General features: G+C 41.0%; 1 protein-coding gene across 2 annotated transcripts in view; it reads left to right on the top strand.

Moving 5' to 3' along the window:
• LOC110533954 (gamma-aminobutyric acid receptor subunit beta-4-like) overlaps positions 1–15612 on the top strand; it is a 64192-nt gene extending 48580 nt beyond the window's left edge. For both annotated transcript variants that reach the window (XM_021618551.2, XM_036990374.1), the window contains exons 5-10: positions 3028–3110; positions 5606–5743; positions 6937–7089; positions 7482–7738; positions 8437–8526; positions 8879–15612. In XM_021618551.2, the coding sequence (XP_021474226.1) occupies positions 3028–3110; positions 5606–5743; positions 6937–7089; positions 7482–7738; positions 8437–8526; positions 8879–9232 (1075 nt within the window). In that variant the 3' untranslated portion in view covers positions 9233–15612. The remainder of the gene's footprint in view (positions 1–3027; positions 3111–5605; positions 5744–6936; positions 7090–7481; positions 7739–8436; positions 8527–8878) is intronic.
• The last annotated feature ends 211 nt before the right edge of the window (positions 15613–15823 follow it).

The following is a 15823-nucleotide window of genomic DNA, read 5'->3' as shown; positions in this document are numbered from 1 at the left end:
TTGGCTTGTATTAGCCTGCACACTGGGAATCTTTTGCAATGTGCTGAATTTTCCAGCAGTCTGGAAGACAGCATGGACTCGGGTATCCTACATTGGGCATCCCAAATGTAAAATAGGCTGCTGTAAAGGGTAAACTCCCCACCACTCTCTCCCACCCCCTAACACACACACATTGTTTACCTTTCAAATTCTCCCCATGAATGTGACGGTGCATCTGACACACAGGGGTGATGAGTTGACACTCAATTAGTTTTCCCATTCAGGCAAGCCAGTGAGCTCCCTAGTTCATTTACACCCACAAACCTGAAAGCAGGCACAAGCTGGTATGACTTAACAGCACAAATGTAATTACTCAAATGTGCTGCACTAGTTAATATCTCAGTTCAATGCCATAGACTCCCACACTAATAATCTGTAAGCAGTGCACTTTTCCTACTTTTCTGGATTTATTGAAATGGAATATAATGAATGTACACCCCTCATAAACACACCTGGCGGAAGCATATACGTATAGCAGTCGTATAGCAGTCGTATAGCAGTCAATCACAATTTAGTGTGAGATTTAAAGCATATACATTTTGTTTCATTTTTCAACTGATTCAATGTATCCCAAGGGAATTTAACAAAGCTTGGTAAATTGACTTTCTGCGTTTTGATTGTTGGCTTTTGGGTTTGAATGAAGTAGATGTTTACATTAAGCATTAGAGATGTACAGTTGAAGTCGGAAGGTTACATACACCTTAGCCAAATACATTTAAACTCAGTTTCACAATTCCTGACATTTAATCCTTGTAAAAATTCCATGTTTTAGGTAAGTTAGGATCACCACCTTATTTTAAGAATGTGAAATGTCAGAATAATAGTAGAGAATGATTTATTTCAGCTTTTATTTATTTCATCACATTCCCAATGGGTCAGAAGTTTACATAGACTCAATTAGTATTTGGTAGCATTGCCTTTAAATTATTTAACTTGGGGCAAACGTTTCGGGTAGCCTTCCACAAGCTTCCCACAATAAGTTGGGTGAATTTTGGCCCATTCTTCCTAACAGAGCTGGTGTAACTGAGTCAGGTTTGTAGGACTCCTTGCTCGCACACGCTTTTTCAGTTCTGCCCACAAATTTTCTATAGAATTGAGGTCAGGGCTTTGTGATGGCCACTCCAATACCTTGACATTGTTGTCCTTAAGCCATTTTGCCACAACTTTGGAAATATGCTTGGGGTTATTGTCAATTTGGAAGACCCATTTGCGACCAAGCTTTAACTTCCTGACTGATGTCCTGACATGATGCTTCAATATACCCACATCAAAAAAAAATATATATATATATATATATAATATATATATATACACACACTCACATCATTTCCCCTCCTCATGACGCCATCTATTTTGTGAAGTGTACCAGTCCCTCCTGCAGCAAAGCACCCCCACAACATGATGCTGCCACCCCCGTGCTTCACGGTTGGGATGGTGTTCTTCGGCTTGCAAGCATCCCCCTTTTTCCTCTAAACATAATGATGGTCATTATGGCCAAACAGTTCTATTTTTGTTTAATCAGACCAGAGGACATTTCTCAAATGTACGATCTTTGTCCCCATGTGCAGCTACAAACCGTAGTCTGGCTTTTTTATGGCGGTTTTGGAGCAGTGGCTTCTTCCTTGCTGAGCGGCCTTTCAGGCTATGTCGATATATGACTTGTTTTACTGTGGACATAGATACTTTTGTACCTGTTTCCTCCAGTATCTTCACAAGGTCCTTTGCTGTTGTTCTGGGATTGATTTGCACTTTTCGCACCAAAGTACCTTCATCTCTAGGAGACAGAACCCATCTACTTCCTGAGTGGTATGACAGCTATGTGGTCCCATGGTGTTTATACTTGCGTACTATTGTTTGTACAGATGAACGTGGTACCTTCAGGCATTTAGAAATTGCTCCCAATGATGAACCAGACTTGTGGAGGTCTACAATTGTTCTTCTGAGGTCTTGGCTGATTTCTTTTGATTTTCCCATGATGTCAAGCAATGAGGCACTGATTTTGAAGTTAGGCCTTGAAATACATCCACAGGTACACCTCCAATTGACTCAAATGATGTCAATTAGCCTATCAGAAACTTCTAAAGCCATGACATAATTTTCTGGAATTTTCCAAGCTGTTTAAAGGCACAGTCAACTTAGTGTATGTAAACTTCTGACCCACTGGAATTGTGATACAGTGAATTATAAGTGAAATAATCTGTCTATAAACAATTGTTGTAAAAATTACTTGTGTCATGCCCAAAGTAGATGTCCTAACCGACTTGACAAAACTATAGTTTGTTAACAAGAAATTCGTGGAGTGGTTGAAAAACGAGTTTTAATGACTCCAACCAAAGTGTATGTAAACTTCTGACTTCAACTGTACCTATGCTTTTGTTTGACGTTTTAACAGCTTGAATTCATTCATAATGTTTCTATAGGTAGAACTGCAAATAAGAAGCAAACAGCTCCAGTTGTGTGCGAGGTTGCAGTCACAACATAGATCAGGGCTGTCATTAAGCCTATATATGAGCACTAAAATGCTGCTCACTGAGACACTTTAAATTTCTTATTCCAACCTCTCTTTGTTTGGAATCAACTTGCCTCTGTCAGAACACATTCCTAACAACCTCACTTTCTGCAATTTCATTCATTCAAAATTCATAAAGAACTGACCACGGCTATTATGGAAGATCTCAAACAGTGGGCCAGATTATTAGAAACTGACCTAAATGTATCTTCCTCTTCTTCCCCCATCCCTTCTCATCCCTCGCTCCTAAAAATCAGACCTCAGAGAGGTTGTATCCAACACTAGCTTGCCAATGATTGCATTTCCTTTTTTTAATTATTTTTTTTAACACAAGACAACTGCCTAACATTGCTCAATTAAAGATCCACATCGTGCAGTGAAGGCTAAGCTACGATTTCTCAAAGGTTACCAAGGTAACAGCGGTTCTCTCTGCTCTCCCTTTTCTCTCACCCTCTGTCTCTGCTCTCTATCTTTTCCAGAATAACCACCACAGCAGCTTGCATGATGGATTTGAGGAGGTACCCCCTCGACGAACAGAACTGCACCTTGGAAATCGAAAGCTGTAGGTGGACTTAATACAAACGTCTTCTCCCCCATTCCTCTGCACTCTAGCTAAGTCACCTCCCATCCCTCCCCCAACTACCTGCCTTGGCTTCTCAAGCATCTCAGCAGGAATGTCTTCCTGCCATTTTCACTGGGTATTACAGCGTTTTAAAAACACAGCAAGGGACTGCCCATGATTGCAGGCAGTTTGTGTTTTTTTCTTCATAATTCAGCTCACGTCTCTATACATTTAAGGCAAAAGTCAACTTTTAGACCTGTCATACTGTATGTCTCTAGATGAAAAATACAAAAGGAGCCTTTTGCATTTCAAGTTGTTTCTGTCAATATTCACAAAACATATTTGGAATTTAACCATTTGTATTATCCTTACTGAAAGATGAAGCCCAAGTCCTTAGGCCAAAATTATCCATACAGTCTTACTTCACCCTCTAGCTTTGATCCCAGGTGGTTCTGATGTGTCTTTGACTCCCGGGTGGTTCTGATGTGTTTTTTACTCCCGGGTGGTTCTGATGTGTCTTTTACTTCCGGGTGGTTCTGATGTGTCTTTTACTTCCGGGTGGTTCTGATGTATCTTTGACTCTGGGGTGGTTCTGATGTATCTTTGACTCTGGGGTGGTTCTGATGTATCTTTGACTCTGGGGTGGTTCTGGGTGCAGTCTGCAGAGGCTTGATGTCAGCATGAGTGGTTCTGATGTATCTTTGACTCTGGGGTGGTTCTGATATCTTTGACTGGAGTGGTTCTGGGTGCAGTCTGCAGAGGCTTGATGTCAGCATGAGTGGTTCTGATGTATCTTTGACTCTGGGGTGGTTCTGATGTATCTTTGACTCTGGGGTGGTTCTGATGTGTCTTTGATCCTGGGGTGGTTCTGATGTATCTTTGACTGGAGTGGTTCTGGGTGCAGTCTGCATAGGCTTGATGTCAGCATGAGTGGTTCTGATGTATCTTTGACTCTGGGGTGGTTCTGATGAATCTTTGACTCTGGGGTGGTTCTGATGTATCTTTGACTCTGGGGTGGTTCTGATGTGTCTTTGATTCTGGGGTGGTTCTGATGTGTCTTTGATTCTGGGGTGGTTCTGATGTATCTTTGGGTGGTTCTGATGTATCTTTGACTTCGGGGTGGTTTAGGTCTAAGCTGTCCTGATGTATCTTTGACTGGGGTGGTTCTGGGTTCAGTCTGCAGACGCCTGCTGTCAGCAGATGTGATCATTATGGATCATTTAAAGCAGCTATCCTGGCCAACATTATTGGCATCTCTGACTCTGAGTACCATTTCTTATAGATGCGTTAACTCAGAGGGCAATGACTGCATTGACAGAAGCAGGTGAAATGTTTAATGCTTGCTTGTAATTTCAATTAGAAGCCGTTCCATATTGACAATTGAATGCAACTTGAGCGGGCAGATGGACCCCGTCTGTCATAACAACATCGATGCTCCTTTCATGGCAAAGCAGCACAGAGGCATGGCATTGGATGGATATCTTTTATCAACCCAAATACCCTTAATTTTACAGCCAGAGTGAAAAAGGTTTGTCACATCCTAACATATGCAAATGTGAAACATGCAATGTGTACAGAGAAGTTACAGCTACAGTATTCCTCTCCAAACCAATGATGTCAGGCCATTGATTTCCCCATTAGTGACAGCCAAGCAACATAACATGTCCATGGCTTGGCCCTACCTAGGTCCCCATAGATATAAAGTGTAATCATGAATAGACCTACCGCATCCATAACCCCACACCCTCAATAACATATAGCATGTGGATAAGGGAGGACATCTGGACATGCTGTGAAATGAAACTCTTCTATATCCTGCTACATGTTGGGAGAGGCAGAATGCCATGGGGGATAAAACTAATTAACAACCGTTCAATATCATAGATTAACAAGGAGCATCCACTTATGAAAACATGTCAAATTCAGTTCCTGGACCTCTAACTTTAGAAAAAGATTAAAAGTGGATGAATGGTGCTCCGGTGCTGGCTGGTATATAACCATGGACAGAGAGCTGGCACAGCCAGGGGGCAGAAGAGTGGTCATTAAATGTAAATACAGTAAAGGCACCTATATCCAGGAAATGTAATTGCCATGAGGTTTAACAGTGAATGTAAGGCAGTATATCGCCTGAACCGCACTACATAAATCTACCTTACACTTCTCGCTTTGATTCCACTGGCATTTTGATGGAGCCCCGTGGAGTCAACATGAATCATAAACAGAAGCATGACTTGACACGTGATAAATATTCATGTTTGTCTGACGTAATTTAGCCGTGTCATTATGCAGGCTCTTATATAGTTCAGTTTTGCTGAAGTGGGAGACATACATAAGCTTAGACCATATTCTATACAGTACCAATGGAAGGAAGGCCTATTTTCCTCTGCTTTGGCCCATTCGGCTTTCCCTAATGTCTAAGGTGAGAGGTTGTACCAGTACTGAACCTGTTCATTCTCCTCTCATCCCCTCCACCTATTCTCTGTAACCTGGGACAGATGGGTACACCACAGACGACATAGTGTTCTACTGGCACGGAGGGGACAATGCGGTGACGGGGGTGGACAAACTGGAGCTTCCCCAGTTCTCCATCGTGGCGCTTCGGCTGGTGTCCAGGGAGGTCAGGTTTACCACAGGTAAGGCCTCCACTTCAACACCTCATATCTGTGCTGAAGGGGTATAGTATGGTATAAGAATACATTCTCAGGAATATATTTTAATGTGGACTTGATTGTAGGATGAGTTAAACTGTCAGTCCAGTTCCACTCACTGTTTTGTGTTGTTGATGTTATTCCAATGGGGAACACTTGTCACTTGCTGCTTAACAATTAATCTCTGTGTGACAGTTAACTTGAGTTCATTTGGAAACGGTTGCCATGATTGAAGTAGTCTTGCCCTTGTGTGTGCACTTGTTTATTTAGATTCACGAGGTATGGCAGGAAGGACCTGCTGGGATAAAATATGTATGCCTGAATATTGATTCATTAAAAGATTTACCAGACCAGCGAGATGATAGGGTCATTTCTCACTCTGTGCATCTCACAGTCGATTGCCATTTAAATTAAAACCATCATGGCTCTCTTATTCCCTTTCTCTCATTTTGATAAAGTGGCCATACAAATTCCCTTGATGGAATTAGCTATGCATCCATAGCGGTAAACATTTCTCTCTCGCTGAAGTATGGGAAAGTCAAAGCCACAGGGGAATATCCTGAGATGTATTTCTCTTTAACAACTTGTTGTTGAGCTTGTTTGAATAATCAATACATTCAATGCAACCAATTAATGTCTCATCACGACGAGCTGGCATTTTTCTCTGCAACATGCATAAATGTTAAGCGCCATAGGTTCACCCCACCAGCTACAGCGCGGTCTCATGTGGGTTCCTCCTCCTCACTTAAGTAGTGAGAAGATGTGCTCTCCAATTACGGACCTTTTTAAAACCCCTTTTGGTGCTATTTAGAGGACAGAGAAAGTGCTAAACAGAGAAAAGCACAGCAGCTTTCCGTGACAATTCTCACAGGGACGCTGGAGCTGCCTGCTGAGATGGGGGGGGGTTGAGGAAAAATCTGCCTTGTTTGCGACTTTCTGCCATGTTTAATTGGAATCGAACTAGTCCCTGGAAAGGAATCCATTGCTTTGGGGAAATGAAGTGCTCCGTCTGAACGAATGGAGAAATGACTAGCCCGCGCATTGTCAAAGTGCAGACTTTGGAACTCATAAGTTGTGCCAGCGTTTCTTTTCTTCACTGATGTGTTTCCTCTGCCCCGCTCCATCACGCCATCGCTCCATCGCTCCAACCTCTCCTTCTCTCTTGTTCTCTGTGAAAGGTTCCTATCCCAGGCTATCACTGAGTTTCAGGATTAAGAGGAACATTGGCTACTTCATCCTGCAGACATACATGCCCTCCATCCTGATCACCATCCTCTCCTGGGTCTCCTTCTGGATCAATTACGATGCCTCTGCAGCTCGGGTGGCCCTTGGTAAGACTCCGCTTCCACTGCAGTGTTACAACACAGAGTATTCCCAGTGAACAGAGTGGGTAAGGTTGCCCTAACATTGAGGTGACTTATGTTGCTGTTGCAGTACGAAATGCTACACACAGCACAATTGGGAATTGTCATAAACAGATTAGTGGCCAACTCCCACTTACACAAAGGAGCCCTTACAACCACTAATAATGTGCACTTTCCATTGAATAAATCTCCACCCTGCAGGAACAAATTGTCAAGCAATGTTTAGAGGCACCCACTTCCCACTCAAAATCATTACCTTGCATGTTGGTCTTCCTGATGACCAATACCTTACTTTGATGGCGATGACTATTGATTGTTTTTGTTACTAATAATAATTTGTTTGTTTTTGCAATTTCCAGGTGTTACAACGGTGCTCACCATGACAACCATTAACACCCACCTTAGGGAGACCCTCCCAAAGATCCCGTATGTGAAAGCCATCGACGTCTACCTCATGGGCTGTTTTGTGTTTGTGTTCCTGGCCCTGCTCGAATATGCCTTCGTAAACTACGTGTTCTTTGGCCGGGGCCCCCAGCAACAGAAGAAAATCCACGAGCGGCTGAACAAAACCAACAACGAGCGCCCGCGATACGAAGAGAAGCGCCTGAGAGAACAGGTTTGTATCTTCAGCTGGCTTCTCTCTCTGGCTATTTTGCACACTCCCTCTCTATGTCTATCAGAATCCTTATGCATTTTTTTAGGGAGAGTCACAGACTCAAACACTTATTCCCCTTATTCCCCTATGTTAGGGGAATCCCCTTATTCCCCTATGTTAGTTTGTCATAAGACAGTACTTTCACAAGCGTATAGATGCCACCTTCACCAGATACACATCCAACAACCACCCTCCATTGCTTTTCCTCCAGCACTGACACTCAGAGTTGATTGAGCAGAGTATTTTGGCTTGGAGATATACTGTGGCTGTTTCTTTAACTCTGGAGATGTGTAAAACTACATTCTCATTCTCCTCTCAGGTTGTTGTCTATGTTTTTGCTGTGGGCTTGATTCTTAGTCTTATCTCTGTTCTGTCCTGGGAGTTGCTTTCTTACCAACATTCACCCACTTCCGTCTAAAATGTAACAAATCGTAATGGGTATGCAGCCAGAAACATTAGTATTCAAAGGAAAATGCTAAAACGGTCCGACTGAACGAAGCCCCTTGTCTTTGTGTCTGAAAAATGACATGCCATCCGTATGCAAAGTTGTTCTTGTTAACCTTATGTTTATGCATTCTGTATTTCTAAGAAATTGTGCTTAATCGTCAGTGTTTTATAGGGGTTTAATGTTCTCTTCACTTTTCTTTTTCCATTGCAAGGACTCCATTGCCACGCCGTTTCAAACCAACACCCTCAGGTCATATACACAGAGAAGAAATCTGTACCTCGAGGAGCAAAGAAAAGTTGGGGTACATGCATTTTGAAATCATATCAGCTGTGGCACTGTGGCCTAATAGAGGTCTGATACAATGGTTGATGGAGTGATGGCAATTCATTTGTGTCGATTTACTTTCAGTGAAAAAGCACCGTAAGGCATCAGCTATAAGGAAGAAAATGGGAAAAGTGCATCAATTCAGAATTCTTTAAAGAGGCATGAAAAAATGAAATGTCCTTCCACATCATCATTACATTTGCTTTAGCTTGAAAATTGGAAATGAAACGCTGGGTGGGTGTAGAATTTTAGTAGGACAGTTTGTGGTAATGTCACCGTGTTCTGCTACTCCCTGACGTTCTCTCTCTACCCCTCCACTGTCCTCCAAGGTGGACGCATACGGGAATATCCTGCTCACCACGCTGGAGATGAATAACGAGGTGATGCCGTCAGATGTGGGAAGTAGCGTCAGTGACTCCCGGAATTCAGTGATGTCATTCGACAGCTCCGGGGTCCAGTTCAGGAAGCCCATGGCTCCCCGGGACGGCTTCAGCCACCACTCACTGGACCGCAGCGCTATGCGCAGCAGGGCCAACTGTCGGCTACGACGGCGCTCCTCCAAGCTCAAGCTGAAAATCCCCAATCTGGCAGATGTCAGCACCATTGACAAATGGTCCCGGGTCCTTTTCCCCATCATGTTTGGATTTTTCAACCTAATCTACTGGTTGTACTATGTGAATTGATGTGCATCCCACTAGGAATCATGGGCCATATTTTGAGAGCACATTAAATTGGCTTTGATACAGTTGGAAAATATGTATACACATATACAAGTTGATACATACAGTATGTATATGCATATTTCTATATATTATATTTATATATACACGTGTGTGTGTGTGTAAATCTGAAGGACTTTTCTCCTGTATAAAGTATTATTAGAATGACTTGAATGTTTAAGAATAATTTCAAGCCTTTGAGTTTCCTTTTCCTTGTGAAACAAACAAACTAGCAAAGAAACGAACAAACTAACAACCATCAGATCCCTTTGGGGGATTTTGGAACTAAAGACTGCATGATATTTTTGCTAAAAAAGAAAGCGAAAGCTCTTGAGAGAAGAGATGTCTCAGTCTCATTGGCTTTTTATTGATACTCCGTAATCGGCGTCCTCTACTGCAGCTCATCAAATCAGGTGACTCGTGTGTTCAGGCATCGGCTGAGTCAAGTCCCTAATATCCAGCCCCCCCCCCGCCCATTTCCCATGGATAACATACACGGAATTCTCCGGTTCGACCCTGTACAGCAACCTTGTTTGGATTATGTGTCGTTCCTTGGCTTTTTTTTCGAGTGACGTTGTTCTCTTTATGGGACATCGGCTCTGGTACAATGCTGGTCTGCGTTTGGGGGGCCATCAGGATGGGATGTTAGACCACTACGTTTCTGAGTCAGTGCAAACTTCTCTTCATTTCTCTATTCATGTTTGTTTTTAGAGCAGTTCCTTGGGGTATTTTCATTATGGTTATCCAGATGATGATTATTGTAATTATTATTTTGTTTTGAAAATACTGGGCTTTTGGGAGTGTGTCACTTAACGAGGTTCTAGTTAATGCATTACTAGAAAAAAAAGTCACAGGTATGAATTGCTCATTTTGATTGTTTAAAAAATAGACATGTAATGTACATTTGGTAATTCAGTATCCTCGTGGACATAGTTGGCAAATATAATTGTGCGTTTTCTTTACCATCCTCCTAGTGCTTCACATGCTCTGTAGATACAGTAATTATTGCCTCATATTCAGCTTTGTGTTCTGTAAGGAAGAAACGATACCTAGAATGAACACATTTGAAGTTATTCCACTATAAAAATGTGAGAAACAATATTGTGTATTAAAAAAGGGATATCGCCATGGTTTATTTGTTTGAGAGTGAAATCAACATATCAGCCCAAAGTTTGACCTGTAGTTGAATGTAATACTCTCTCACTTTGAAACAGTTTTCACCCCGAGAATGTTGGGCACTGATATTATAGTTCCTATGAAACGTGCCTGTCTTAAAATTCGAATGGCCGTGTTCTCAAATTAGCTTTTTTATTTGCGGTTGTAGCGGGGAGCGGGATTAGAGGAAGAAAAATAATCAACCTCTCACATCCATTAGCTCTGAAAACACTGCAGATCTACCACCCTTCAAAATGGGCTCCGAGGATCACACCCCAAAGATCAGAAACATCAGCAGAATCTGGAAAAATTGGTTTTCAGTTTTTAGGGGGCAAGACGAGATGTGTGATAAATATAGCCATGAACTAAATTGAGAACCAAAAAGGCCTAGAATCCCTGTGTTATTTTGGGCTTTTGCTCTTAATGTCACTACATTCCATCTGCTCAGATTCACTCACTAATGAGATGTCCACTGCAGAGTTGATGCCATTTTGAGCCACACTGTACCTTCAAAGGACAACCTTGTTTTTCATTATTTGGTTCTGCCTAGAGTGAAGAGAAGAGCAAATGCATTCACACATTTAAACTGGCATTTTCAGGCTATCTCTGTGTTCAAACTAGCATTGCATTGATTCAACAATGCAGTGCAGTGGATTTGAATATTCATGCTAAGGAATGACAATTGCGGTTGTGATTGAAACATGCAGCGCATTGTTGAATACTGGGTTTGCATGGTTATCAAATGATATGGGGTGACAGAGGGAGGAAAAGTCGCAGGTCAGATGCAGAGGTAGCCAAACCAAGAGATGGGGTCCTTTGGACGTTCCAGAGGATAAGAGAGGAGAGAATGTTGAGAGCATCACAGTTACTGCCTTGCACATTGCAGTGACCAATCTCCTTAGAACTCACTGATGGGCTCCCCTAAGTTCCAAGAGCTTGTCTCTCCAACGTCTCCTTCCCCTGGCCGGCACCAGACAGGAAGGAAACGGACCTTTAACTGGGAGCCCCGGGCCCCATGGAGGACTAGCACAGGACAGGATGCACCACGGGGCAGAGAGAGAGGAGAGACCGAAAGAAGGACAAAGAGCGAGAAACAGAGATACAGAAAAGGAGAAAGATCAGTGTGGAGCAAAGAAGAGATCTTGGATCCTGACGCTTTTTGCCCCAGTGAGTTGGATCCCACTCCAATGTTCTACCTGTAGTTGATTGTAGACGGAACTGTATCTGGGATACTGTAGCATACTGTTGTCACTGGTTACAATGTTACGCCACCAATGACGGCTCGTCTCTGCAACATATTTGAGAGAAATGAACCAGAGTTTGCACTAAGTCCAACCTGCAATGCCAGGTTACACTACAGCAGAAAATGAAGCAGTACAGTGTAGCTATTGAGACTAAAGGTTGAAAAATGAGTTTCTGTTTAGTCTAAAACATAATCAGTGGATGATGCTAATCTGTAGGGGGAAGAAATACTGTATGACGTCACTTGATGTTACTCAGGAACCTGGTATCAGATTTTAAGGACCTTCCGCTTCTGCTCTCTAGTGATCTATGTCAAACTAGCCTACATAATACTTCATAAACATGGCATAACTCTTGTTTTAACCATACATCTCCTTTTGGCAAACGACCCCTGTGGTGTCACATATAAGGACTTAGGCTTGCTAGTGTCGTCAGGATTTCTATGAATGGTTTTGGTATGGATTGTGTCATGGTTAAGATGGCCTTATATGGGCTTTAGCCTATAGAATTCATAAGTAACTATGTGTATTTATGTTGTATTTACTGTAAGCTTTCACTCACTCAGTCACTGAGACACCAACCAGCTGATCATATTGTCAGAGTAGCGCTAGATGTCCAACCAGCTGATCATATTGTCAGAGTAGCACTAGATGTTCAACCAGCTGTATCATATTGTCAGAGTAGCAGTAGATGTTCAACCAGATGATCATATTGTCAGAGTAGCACTAGATGTTCAACCAGCTGTATCATATTGTCAGAGTAGCACTAGATGTCCAACCAGCTGGTCATATTGTCAGAGTAGCACTAGATGTCCAACCAGCTGATCATATTGTCAGAGTAGCACTAGATGTCCAACCAGATGATCATATTGTCAGAGTAGCACTAGATGTTCAACCAGATGATCATATTGTCAGAGTAGCACTAGATGTCCAACCAGCTGATCATATTGTCATTGTAGCACTAGATGTCCAACCAGCTGATCATATTGTCATTGTAGCACTAGATGTCCAACCAGATGATCATATTGTCAGAGTAGCACTAGATGTTCAACCAGATGATCATATTGTCATTGTAGCACTAGATGTCCAACCAGATGATCATATTGTCAGAGTAGCACTAGATGTCCAACCAGCTGATCATATTGTCAGAGTAGCACTAGATGTTCAACCAGATGATCATATTGTCAGAGTAGCACTAGATGTCCAACCAGCTGATCATATTGTCAGAGTAGCACTAGATGTCCAACCAGATCTCGAACAGGAAACAACTAGATCTGGCATCATCTTGCAGTTGTTGTTCTTGTCCACAGCCTGTAGATAAAAAGTTCAGCTCTGTTGATTTTCGTCTGTTAGTGATCCAACATACACTACATATGTTCCCTACCTATGGTGTGTTTGGTTTGGCCTGGATGGATGGAGCCCACTAGATATTAAACGTAATGCTAGGTAACCTCCCCACCCTCAAATAGCCAGCACTTGAGCAAAATGAGATATGATTAAATAGCAAATCACTCTGGCTTACATAGCTTCAAGACGGTGGTCACAAAACAGTTTGTGAAAATGTTCAATGGCAATACAATAAATGTAATGATTTAAAGTGCAAAACAAGTCTTACAAAGGCATACTATACAAAGCGTTGAGAAACAAGGAGAAAATACATAAAGCCACCCAACTCTAACAAACAACTTAGGGCCAGATGTACTAGCTAAGCATTTGCACTTTGCATTTAAACTGCGTAGTGAAAATATAAAGTAAAGGTAAGAGATGGATTACAACCTTTTGGCCTTTTGTTTGGAAATAATCAATTTGATCTGAATTTCACTATGCACTAAATAGCTTATACATGTTTTGTTTTTGTTTTTCACACAATGACAGTTAATTTCATATAACCTACAGTGAAAAATGATTTCATTTTTCCCAGAAGTAACTTATGATTGGTCTGAATGGAAACTCTTGCATGAGTGCAGTCAATATACTCATTACATTGAACTCACACCTACTCTACGTGCAAATGTAAACCACTTTCATGTCTCAAAAGCTGTGAGGAAATACCAGCTACATGTTTTTCATGTTATGATTTATTTTGGTTATGCCACATATGTTTTGTTGATACATTCATTTAGTGGAGGTAAAAATTAGTGGAGATACAAAAAAAAAACGAACAACAACAGCTGTTGAACTGATTTCAATGTGAATTTTCTTGCCTCTTGTGTATATGTGTAATTATATGTGAATTGTACTGTAAATATGATATCTTTCACTGGATATTTCTTAATGCATGAACAAAACAGGGCAGTACGTAATAGCAGCTAGCTTCACTGCTAATGGCATGGACAGCTTCTATGGCATTGGCATACTTCTGCAAAGAAAACCTAAAAAAAAAAAAATGTTAAGAAGAGAAGATTAAGGTTTTGTTTTGCATGACCTAAGTTTGGAAAGGTTTATTTTCGTATTTTTCTATTTCACACTTTTCATCAGCTTCATTCTCACAGCCAGGAAAGGAAGGACCCAGTGTTTACATGCTCTAGTTGCACTTGTTTTACAGCCAGCTCGACAAAACACTGTAAAACAAACTGTACATTCAATAAAACTGGAGAAAACTGAAAAATGGAATGTACATTTATATCTCATGGTCAACATGAATAATATGTACCTCTCAATCATATTCACTTACTGTGTACCGAAGCACATACAATTTGGAATCAATGCACCAAGTACATACTGTAGTTTTATCAGGTTTAGCTTTAGCACTAACATCAATCGCCCTTCAACTACAAAGGATGTAAAGGATGCTTAACAGAAGCATCTGAACTTAAGCCATGAGATTGCATGCTGAGTGGGTATTCCCAGCCGTTTCTCTTAAATGAGTTGCCTCTGGACTGGGGGGGGGGGGGGGGGGGTTCTGGTCTGTTACTGATTATGATGGTACTTTCAGGAGGCTATGCTGAGTCCCAATTATACATCAGTATAGCTCCCTCTTTCAATAAGTTTTTACCAGGGAAAACACTACTTGTAAAACAAATAGCTATGGGGAAAATTCTGTAAAAATGTTTTAAAAAATAAATTAAATTGAAAGGCCACCAACCCATATCTATTTTAAAGATTTCAATCAGTATTTTATATTTATTTTTTATTTATTTATTTTTTCTTCGTAATTGGCTGTATTTGTTGCGTTTTGTTATGGATTGTTATTATTACTGTTGTTTTCTCATAAAAAAAAAGGACATGTACTTACAACCTAACCTGGAAGTAAAATGTATACATTTTTTGCACTGTAATTGATGAGTTCACATTGGGCGCTTTATTTGATTCAGTTATCTAATGAGGTGTTTTATTTCATTTGGGGTATGAGTTGTACTCATGGAATCAACATTTGTATAGTATGCAGTTGTATTTACTTTCCTTGTCAGTGCCAATTAATGTTATAGTGTCAATCAGCTTTTTTTTAGGTGTTTGAGCAAAATGTGTTTTTTTTACAAATACAAGGTGTTAAAGTATGTGGTATAAAAGGAGTATCATTCAAACAACAGACTTTTTACTAATAAAGGCTTATACAGTAAAGAATGACAATGTCTTTTTGTTTGCCCTTTGAGGACTAATATCTATTGTTTAATTCACATTTTTGCTGAGTTCATTTTAATGTGTTAGTCCCCAAAAGGTAAATAACATACTCTGTTGCAACAAAAAAAAAAATCAATTGAAAAACGAAATAAGTTCTTTACCATTGCAATTCCAAGCTGTCGTGGGAGGTTTCACCTATTTGTTTGGTGTGTTGCTTTCTCATAAGGGCTTGTTGGGCTATCAGCCATGAGTACAAAAGAGAGAAAAGACAAGAGAGTGTCTTCTTGTTACAGATTTTAATTTGATTACAACCATGACGCATCAATGAGAGTATACCTCCTTCCGTGCCCTATTTCCTGAATAAAGACACAAAGTGACTCCTGCTGAGAAGTGCAATGTTTGCCCCTCATTCAACTCAAGCCATAGCACTGTTTACCTCTTATCTGCATGAAGAGAGATGGATAACATAATATAGACACCTAGCACTAACTGTGCTCTACTATCATTTAAGATCATTTTGCTGGACCGCTCAGTCCTCTGGCTCATACTGAGTCTGTTCTATGTTTTGGAGTATGTACAGTGGTGAAGGTATTTGGAG

Source organism: Oncorhynchus mykiss, chromosome 10, assembly GCF_013265735.2.
Source record: "Oncorhynchus mykiss isolate Arlee chromosome 10, USDA_OmykA_1.1, whole genome shotgun sequence".
In the NCBI taxonomy this organism is placed as follows: Eukaryota; Metazoa; Chordata; class Actinopteri; order Salmoniformes; family Salmonidae; genus Oncorhynchus; species Oncorhynchus mykiss.
The sequence above is the reverse complement of the archived record's forward strand: the minus strand, read 5'-3'. Positions and strand labels throughout refer to the sequence as shown.